Below are 9,541 nucleotides of genomic sequence, written 5' to 3'. Positions count from 1 at the left end.
CACACACACACACACACACACACACACACACACACACACACACACACACACACACACACACAAACTGGGCCTCAAGCGCCAGCCATCCGCCTATCCATCTGCGACGCTCGCCCCGGCCACCGGCACGCCCGCCCCCGGCTGCTGCTGCCCGCCAAAGACCTGAGTCAGCCAGGGCAGCAGCTTCTCGTGCAGCAGCTCCGGCCGGTCGTCCTTTGGGGTTTAGAGGTTGGCGGACACACCGAAATTTGGAATCAATTCAGACAGCACATCGAGCTTCCGGTTCAGGTATGTGGCAAGGGTGAGGTTCAGAACGTCAATAGACGGCGACCCCGACAAGACGCGGCACATAGTGCAGAGGCTGAGCTGCAGGCAATCTGCCTGCTGCGCATGTGCCTGCAGCCAAGCGCGCCCTGTCTATCCAGCCCTGCGCACCTGCGGGCAGTGGCCAACCCCCTGGAGCAGTGAGAAGGTGGTGTCGGGCCGCGACGCGGGCAGGCCCTCGAAAAACTGGCCCACGGGGCCGTCCAGAGGGGTGAAGGGGTCCGAGTCCCTAATGGGGTTGATCGCGATGCATTGTGTGGGCGAGGGTCGCGGGCTGCGGGAGGGAGGAAAACGGTTGAGTGCGCCTGCGAGTCTTGGGCCGTCCCGGCAGGCTGCCAGGGGGCTGCGGCGCAAGGGTGCGGCGGCCGCCCTGTCTGGTCAGGGCAGGGAAGGGCAGGCTCGCGCACATATGCAGGCGCGCGCGGGCCTGATGAGGCGAGGGGCCGAGCGCCGCGGCTCACCCCCAGGCGATGAAGATGGGTGCGGTGACCTTCGGGAGGAGGTCCCAGGGCTTGGGCCCGGGAGGGCCTGCGGCAGGTTTGTGGCAGGAAGGGGGAGGGAGTGTGGGATACCCACCAACCAGCTCACCTACGGGCCCAGCCACGCGAGGCAGCGTCGCGCTGGCGTGCTTGACCGAATGTGCAGCTAGAGCGCTGCCGGTGCCCGCCTCCCTGGAGCCAGACAAGCGAATGACCACGCTTCTTTCCGCGCCGCGCCTGCCGCGCAAAATGCCACCCGCCCCCAGGGCGCCGGCAAGCCCCCAAAGCCCGCGCCCCGCACCGGTGATGACGGAAACAAACACATCCAGCGCGCCCGCGTCGTAAGAGGGCGCGGCGATTATGGACACGAGGTCGTCATCAACCGCCTCCTTGTTGCTGGGATTACATATGTCGGGGGTGAATTTGGGGAGGCAGCGGGGAGGCAGGGGTGCGTGTGGGAGGGGCGGGGGTGGGAGGATGCGTGCACGAGTCGTATGGGTGTTCACGCCGCCGATCGGGGAGGCACGCCGCTGGTGGCAGCGGCCAGCGTTGGGGCCACTTCTGGCAGCCCGTGACGCGGCTGGGCGGGGGTGACTCATGCACGTGTGCACGCTCGCGCGTGTGTATGTGAGTGTGCGCATGTGCGTGTGTACTTTCGTGTGGTTGTGTGCGCGCGTGCGTGGGTGCATGTGCATGTGCATGTGCATGTGTGTGTGTGTCTGTGTGTGTGTGTGTGTGTTGTGCCCGCTCGCTCGCATGTTTGCGCGTGCTCCCTCGGCAGCCTGCGCGCGCGCGCGCGCCCACCCGTAGATGCTCTGCAGGACCTTGGCCAGCACCTCGCGGTCCCTCACGTTGCCGAACAGGGCCTGGGCCACGGGGCGGATGCTGAGCAGCAGGTCGATGAGCCAGAAAATGGGGAGCGCCAGGACGATGCGCCAGTCCGACACGACGCCCTTGTTGTTCCTGACGCGAGGGGCGCGTACGAGGGGCGCACGGGCGCGGGAGAGAGGGGGAGAGGCAGACGCAAAGGTGAGGGATTGTGTGCGTGTGTCTGTGTGTGTGGGTGTGTGTGTGTGTGTGCGCGCGTGCGTGTGTGTGTGTGTGAGCGCGTTCACATGAGGGGTGTGCTGCTGGGCCATGACGAATTCAAAATAGACGAAGGATAAGAGGCGCGCGCCCAGCTCTCCACAACGCCTCCACCTGCCACTGCCCTCACCCCTGAAGGTCCGCCGCCCCCCATCCCTGCCTGCCATCAAAAACACTCGGCCTAGCGCGTCTCGCAATGCCCAGCCCCGCGCGTGCCACAGCGGCGGTCGGCCGTGCAGGGACCCCCGCGCCCAGCTCTGCACTCCCCGGGGCGCCGCCCTCACATCGCCGCGGCCGAGTTGAGGAAGCAGAGCCCGGCGACGCGCCCTGCTGGCACTGCGGCCGCGGCCTGCGCGGGGCCAGGCGCGAGGCGCCGCGGGCGAGAGCGCGTGTCAGCAACGACCCAGCACCTGGCAGCCTGATCTGAAGCCCCCGAGCGTGCCGCGCGCCGGTGCATGCAGCTGCACGCCACGCTTGTGCCAACAAACACGCGCAGCCGACAAACACGCAGGCCGCAGGTCCCCATCCGCACCGCTGAGCAGGAAACAGAAGGGAAAATCCTGCATGCGCACCGTCAGGCAGACCAGGGAACCGATCGAGTTGCCGACCAGTACTGCGCCCTGCGGCGCCGAGTCGGGGCCCACGAACTCGGCCGTGAAGTCGGCGAGAAGCTCCGCCCAGAGCTCAATCGAGTAGCCGCCGGGCAGCACGGGCTTGTCGCTGGCGCCAAAGCCCAGGAGGTCGGGGGCGTATACCTGATGAGGTGGTTAGGTCAGGCGGCTGGGAATGATTTGAGGGAGTGGGGCAGCGATTGTACGGGGGTGGGGGCTCTGGTAGGTGGTGGGACGCCGAGGCAGGGCAGATGGTTGGCTGGGAAGAGGGGGGGGGCCGGCGGGGTCGGGCAGGAGGCGGCGGAGGAGGAGGGAACGCTCGTCAACAACAGCTGCAATTGGAACAACATCGGCGGCCGACGCGACCATGGTCAGCAGAGGCCTGGGATGGGCGCCGCCGCCGCGGCGCTCGCCTGACCTTGTAACCTGCAGTCGCGAGCGCCGGGATGGTCTTCCGATAGTGCCCGTGGCTTGCGCCAAAGCCATGTACGAGCACGACCGGCTTGCCGCACCCCGCTGTCTGCGAGCGGTCGCAAGTGGGGGCGCCCGGTCCCGCATGAGGTGGAATCGAGGCAGGCGCTGGGGTTGGGAAGGGGCTCGGTCAGCCAGTCTTGGTTGGGTTGGCGCCGCGAGCCGAACACTGCAGGCTCCTGCCAACTGGATCAGCGGTCAACGGGCAGGGCCGGGCAGCCCCCGCTGCTGCTTGCGAGGCCCTCAGGCCCGACGACGTCCCCGGCCCGAGGCGCCCCACGCGTGGCGATGCGCGCACCGCGTAATTGATGGCGTGGCCGCGCCACTGCCACTTGTGCTGCGCCCAGGGGCGCTCCTGGGTGTCCGCGCTGCTGAGGCTTGCACCCGCCGCTGCGGCTCCCCCGTCAGTGGCGGCGGCGCTGCTGTTGGTGCGACCGCTGGTGCCGCCGCTACCTCCAAACGGCGACACGGGTGCTGCGGCTGTGCTGTGGGTGCGGTCTTCTCCAGTGGAGGCACATCTGTGCGGTAATCGGCGCCGCTGCTGCACATGCCACGAATGCGGCAGCGCAGCGCCGTGGGCGTGTAGTCCATGCGAGCGAAGGAGCGCTGCTGGCTGTGGCGAGACAAATCCTAGCATCCTTGTTTGTCAAAGGAGAGAGGGAGGGGGCTGCTTAGTAGTGTTTTTTACGCGCTTGGCTGTTCCACGCGAATTGGAGATGACGCACCCGATCGCTGAGTAGTTATGCGTTTCGCAAGCAGTTGTCACATTCAGCAATACACGACGACCATTGAGCTGGTGGCGTTTTCACGAACAGTGGCCATGCACCTGTGGCACCCAGTGTCACCGAGGCCGAGTGAGTGTGGCAGATGTGTTGAATTCTCAAGACGGATTTGACAACACTCACAGATTTTGCATGACATCTGAAGGCTGAAAGGCGCAGTTGGGGTGGCGTGACCCTGTGCAGTTTTGACTTGTTGACCACGCACTGCTGCTGCTGCTGCGTGCACTTGATAGTTGTCATGACTGGTGCCGCCAGGCGCTGAGTTGAAACTTGACCAGAAACCGTGCTCAACCACGTTGGCGCGGGCGCCACCAAAAACACGGCCGATACGATGACGAGTTTGGTGTCACGACAGACAGTCCGATGGTGGGCCACTCGTTACCCCACCATTCACGCTGGTCAGCCTTATCAACAATGCACAGGAATTGACCACCATGTTCTAGCAACTCCGCGCGTTTTGACATAATAGGATTGAAGACAGGGGTTTGGCTCACTTGAAAGCCCTGCCCGCCTTAGGTGCGGGCTGGGGGTAAAGCCAAACGCATGACGAGCACCCTGTGAACAGGCGAGGGTCAACCACAGATGCAGCTCGGCAGGAATTAGCGCTGTTTTGTCGACCCGCGTGCTTGTGACCCCACTTGGAAAGCGGGTTTGTTGCACTTAAAGGTCATATTTGCTTCAAGAAGGGTGCGCCACAATAGTGTTGTGCCCAGTAATGTGGAGAAGCGCTGGCGCTCGCACAGTGCAAGTTCTGGATGTTGTCGGTTCGAGAGATAATATTCAAGCGTGTGTCGCAAAACTGCAAGCAGGCCCATTGATCCCAGGGGCGCCAAAATGAGTTGTATTTAGCCACGGTGTATCCGAGCCCAACGCAGGCACAGGCGGAATACCTGACAAAGCTTTGGAACAATTCCTCTGTCTGCACAGTCAAAAAGCGCGCAGCAAGAAGCCCAGCTGAGCAAGGCGCCTGTGCAGGGCAAGCGGCGCAGGTTGCGCGATGTGCTTGCTGGCACACGTGCCATCTTATGGCCGCACAGGAAGGATCAGGGCCAGAAGTATTATTGCGGCAGTCGCAAGCAGCGTACATGCATACCCACGTGTGCACTGGCGCGCCACTTGCCCAGGGCGGGCCGTGACGACCCGGGCGAGACAGGGACGCTGTGGCGATTCCATACACGCGGGCAGGCACAAGGGCATCGGCCCGCAACAAATTCAAGGGAGAACGGAGCGCGTCGGCGCCATCAGGCGCAAGGGAGTTCAGGTAAGGCATGCATTGGGCCGATTGGCCCGACAGAGAGGGGCTGGGTTTGACCAAGAGGAATGGCCGCCTTTTCTATGTCCAGCTCATATTGGCAGCGGCAGCAGGCCTACGCAGAACCTGTGAACACCAAGAGCGGTCACCATGGCCTAAAACAAAAGCGCGAGTTGCGTCGGGTTGTGGTCCAGCCGGAAGCTCAAGAATCACAAGGACAGAGGGCAAGGAAGGCAATCCTAAGAGGGGACTCCACACTGTTTTTAAGGTCCAAGGCAGCCCCTCCCAAAGTGCAGTTGCACAGTCCAAGGTTTTTAAGGCCAATTGAAGGTCATCACAGACGTCGATGCGGCCTTGTTCCAAGTCAAGGGGCTGGCGGACACCGAGTTGATCGTCAGCGTCGCGCTGCCGCGCGATTGGCTAGTGGTGGGCGAATCAAACACCTGGAAAGTGCCCGCGGCGGACGTGGTGTACGTCGCCGTCCTGGAAGACGACACGAGGTAAGCCGAAGACGACCATGTGGCGCCCATTGTGACGGGGGTGCCCGTGATGGGCGTGCCGTATTCATCCTTGGCAACGAGGATGACTTTCACCCCGTAGGTGGTGGTAGAGACGAGGCCAGAGCTCTTGCCGACCACAATAGAGTAGCTCGAGAGGGTCAAGCGGATCTCTTTGGATGGCGGCGGCGAGGGCGACGGCGAGGGGGACGGCGACGGCGACGGCGAGGGGGACGACGAGGGCGAGGGCGAGGGCGGCGGCGAGCTGGAGGGGTTTGAGTACTGGAGGGTCACGCTGTACTCCCCCAGAGAGGCGTAGCTGGTGAAGTCGGTGTCACCCGTGCCGATGACAGCGACATAGTACGTGCCCGGCGCCGGCAGGGTGACGGTCCTGGCGTCAGACAGCAGGGCGCCAGCAGTGTTGAAGGTGACCAGCGGCGTGGCTGCGCCGGCCGCCCACACCTCCAAGCGCAAGTCGACGTTGGCGCGCGCATCGCCGTTGGGAGACGCCGGCGTGAGCGCAATGCTGACAGTCGCAGGCCCCGCGCCTGCCGCAAAGGAGAGCCAGTCTGCGTCGCCGCTGCGCTCGATGTTGCCAACGGCAGCCGCGGTCATGCGAGTGGGGTCCGAGGTGGTGGGGGTGCCCTCCAGGGGGGCCGCGGCGGCCATGGTGCTGCCGAGGTCGTCGGGGCGGTAGGCCAGGAAGCCCTTGGCGTTGGTCATGGTGCGCGTGGGATCAGTCATGATGGCGAGGTCGTCCTCTTTGTTGTTGGCGTTCGCATACTCGCCCTTGCTAAACTGCGTGACCGGCCTGTCGTATCCAACCTGAGGGGCAAGGGAGGGGTGCGGTTGCAGGTGGTGGTTGGCGGTGGTGGTGAGGGTCTGGCAGGGCCGATGAGAGCTACGGCTCCAGGCTGCATGATGCAGGGCACCCGCAGCAGTAAGCACCCGGAAACCCGATGAGGCCACCCTTGCCTTTCCATCCAGCCGGCTCGCTCACCCCCATAATTGGCGCCCATATGCCGCTGCCGGAAGAGTAAGAGTTGCCCAGGTTGTCGCCGTCATGGTTCAGCCCCAGGCGGTGGCCCAGCTCGTGGCTGGTGGCCTCCCACACGTACTTGGGGGAGCCGGAGCCCAGCTGGGCAGGGAACACAAAGGCTGTGAATCCATGGTTTGGGGGAGGGGGGGGGGGATGAGGGCATGTTGAGAGGGTGTTGTCAGCAGGCCAGTGGGCTGGCGGCGAGCGAGGTGTTGGGTGGTGCGGGCTGAATGCTTCCACCTTTGCACCTGCTGAACACCCACGGCTGCTTGCAGCGTACGGAGGCCCCCACACAGCGCACCAGGGTCGTAATAAGTGTTGCCAAAGGTGTTCACGTAGGCCACGCCGCCCGCGGGCTGGCCATACCAGTCCAAGGATGACCCTCCAATGACGGCGCGGGCGCCGTTGTCGGCCAGGTTGAGCTGGGCGCCGCTTGCATCTGTCTCCTCAGTTGTGACGTCCACCTGCGCAGCAGGGTTGCCAGGGAAGTTGCCGAGGAACGCGTGAAGAGTCAACGAGCTGCTGCTGAACACTTGGACTGCGGCTGCAGCAGCAGCGGCGAAGCTCGCTGATCTCAGTAGGGCCCCAACTTGACAGTTGCATCCCAAACGTGTGACCAAGGTCAAAACGCCCTCCTAGGCGAGCACGCCCGCCCTCTCACGTCAAAGGCCGCATAGTCCTCTGCCACGGCACGCCAGATGGCGATGATGTTGCGGCGCTCGGTGTCGCTGAAAGCAGACGGCACGCCGTCCAGGTCATAGGGCGGAGACACGATGCTGGGGCGAACCACGCTGTTCCAGGCTGTGCCGGTGGTGGTGTGGCCAGTGAAGTCCAGCACCAGGCGGCGCGGCGCGCCGGGGCGGCTGTGCAGCTTGAACGCCAGGGTCAGGTCAGTGGGGTCGGGGGCGCCAACAGTGGCAGAGCCAGGGGCCACAGCAGGGGTGGCGCCGGCGGGCACAGCCGTGCCCTCGCACGCGTAGAGCAGGCGCTTGTTGACCTTGTCATAGCCGATGTCGCGGTCGGTCAGGAGGCGCAGCAGCTCAGGCACGTCCACACCGGTGTTCCTGGCCACCTCGGCAATGTCAGTGCCGATCGCAGCGGCGGCATTCCTGCGTGCACGGACAGTGTGAGGGGGCCGTGCAGGCGGTCAGAGTAAAACTTGGTGTTGGCCCGCATATGACATAGTATCCGTGGCTGGCCAGTGGCGGCTGCTGGAAGAGCACGATCTGCCGGCCTGCCTCAATGCGCACAGCCCCGGTCTGCCCAGCTGCGAGCGTGCTCACGCACACGGATGCGTGTTTGGATAGCCTCTGCTCACTCGTGCCAGACGACGTTGGGGAGGTCGGGCTTGCCAGCGAGGCAGGCAGCCACCAGCACAAGCACCATCACCGCCACAAGCGAAGCCGCCATTTTGTGATGTTGGCCTTTCACCAAACCTGTAGAACCGTCAGAGCTGCAAGGTTCTCGGTCGGTCGTTGCACAGTGAGCGCCCTGCAACACCGGCTGTCTAGAGTGATGCTACGGTAAAAGGGAAAGTGAATGCACGAAGTAACACGTATTGCACTGATACCATGTGACATCCCACTCGAAATACGTGGCTGGCTGTGTCCTTCAGTTCTGGTCCTGGTGTCCTCGTGGCCTTGCGCCTTCACCTTCCGTCACTCGGCTGGTGTAGGCACTGCACGATCCGTAGGTTATGAGCAGTGGCTGAGCTCTAGAGAGAAAATTACGGGCTGCGAGATCAGCGTAAGCTCGCCCTTCCGGTTAGGCAAAGGAGTAAACCTCTGCCCCCTTCAACAAGCTACACTGTGGCCAGCATCACTTGACGCTTTGCTTGCAGCACCGTAGTGCGGTGCGTAGGTGTGGCACCGAGGCTTGTGAGGCCGGGCTGAGTTCTGCGGCACCTGCAGCACTTCCGTTCTAGAGCACCTGAGCAGCACTGAGAACGCCTGCAAGGCCATGGGTGGCGGCGCGCTGCGTGGCCCCCGCCTGCATTTTCGGACACTTGCGTGAAAGCAACCTCCCCCTTTGACGCCCTCGAGACACAGTCCGTACACGTACTGCCCTGAATGCGGGGCTGCAAGGCTCTAGGCGTCAGCGCGAGCGTTGGCAAGCCACCACTGGAACCCTGTTGTTCACTGCTCCTCTCAGTCCTTTAAATAGTCGATCACATACCGCTTTTGTCAGTGATCACAACCCCATTTCTGATGAAAGCCTAACCCCCGGCGAACCCCCAGCCAACCTCATCCCATCCTCATCCCAAGCCTTAGCCACCCACGCACCCCAACCCCTGCGGGGTCAGCGTCACCCCACTTGCGCCGCTGAGCCCGATGTGGACCTTCTCTGTGACTGCCCCATACATACTGCTTGTGTAATTGCACTGCAACCCCATGCATGATTGCCGCCAAATCCTCAGCAAGTCGCAGCACTGGTGATGTTACGGTGTTACAAAATTGACAGATTTGTGAGGGGGAAAACAATGCAGCAGTGACACTGCGAGTCAAGTATGGCGTAGCGCAGCTTCCCCACCAGCACTACTGCCACTTACACCTGTACAAACGCCGCATGCATGCTGCTCTGCCCCGCCGCCACAGCCGGGTTTCTCGCAGCCATACAAGTGGTGCGGCCATCCGATGCGCCATGTCAGCACGTCATCAAGCTCATCGGTAAGTTTGGTGACTCGGGGCCCACCGTCGTGCCAGCCTCAGCGTGCCCAGAGCAGCCCTCAATCCATACAAAGGCCTAGCACTGCACATACCTGAAGAGCCTCATCTGAATCACCACGACCAATGCTGCACCACCCCTCCATCATCCGTGGCGTTAGCGCTGCCGCTGCCTCTCAGGTGCCAACGATTGCATATTGACAATCGCCTGCATTAGCTGCCCAGTGCACGCCTCGGCTGCAGCTCTGTCCTGCTGCCGTACCGTCTCTGCCTCCGGCCGCTGCGCCACCTCCGCCGTCGTCAGGAGGGCGTTTGTCAAGGCTTGAGTATAGAACGCCCG

The 9,541-nt window shown here is 63.4% G+C and overlaps 2 protein-coding genes across 2 annotated transcripts; both read right to left on the bottom strand.

Annotated features, from left to right (window-relative positions):
- Positions 1 to 90: 90 nt before the first annotated feature.
- Positions 91 to 3,559, bottom strand: MNEG_5245 (hypothetical protein; the record flags this gene model as incomplete). The annotated part of the gene is made up of 8 exons (XM_014046279.1): positions 91 to 210; positions 433 to 550; positions 783 to 849; positions 1,102 to 1,196; positions 1,605 to 1,763; positions 2,171 to 2,235; positions 2,459 to 2,641; positions 3,422 to 3,559. The coding sequence occupies 8 exons, from the start codon at positions 3,557 to 3,559 to the stop codon at positions 91 to 93; spliced, it is 945 nt and encodes a 314-aa protein (XP_013901733.1).
- A 1,757-nt stretch (positions 3,560 to 5,316) lies between these two features.
- Positions 5,317 to 7,948, bottom strand: MNEG_5244 (hypothetical protein; the record flags this gene model as incomplete). The annotated part of the gene is made up of 5 exons (XM_014046278.1): positions 5,317 to 6,324; positions 6,500 to 6,657; positions 6,840 to 7,002; positions 7,200 to 7,647; positions 7,857 to 7,948. The coding sequence occupies 5 exons, from the start codon at positions 7,946 to 7,948 to the stop codon at positions 5,317 to 5,319; spliced, it is 1,869 nt and encodes a 622-aa protein (XP_013901732.1).
- Between the last annotated feature and the right edge of the window lie 1,593 nt (positions 7,949 to 9,541).

Source organism: Monoraphidium neglectum, assembly GCF_000611645.1.
Source record: "Monoraphidium neglectum strain SAG 48.87 unplaced genomic scaffold scaffold00772, whole genome shotgun sequence".
NCBI classification, from domain to species: Eukaryota; Viridiplantae; Chlorophyta; class Chlorophyceae; order Sphaeropleales; family Selenastraceae; genus Monoraphidium; species Monoraphidium neglectum.
This window is presented reverse-complemented; position numbering and strand designations above follow the sequence as displayed.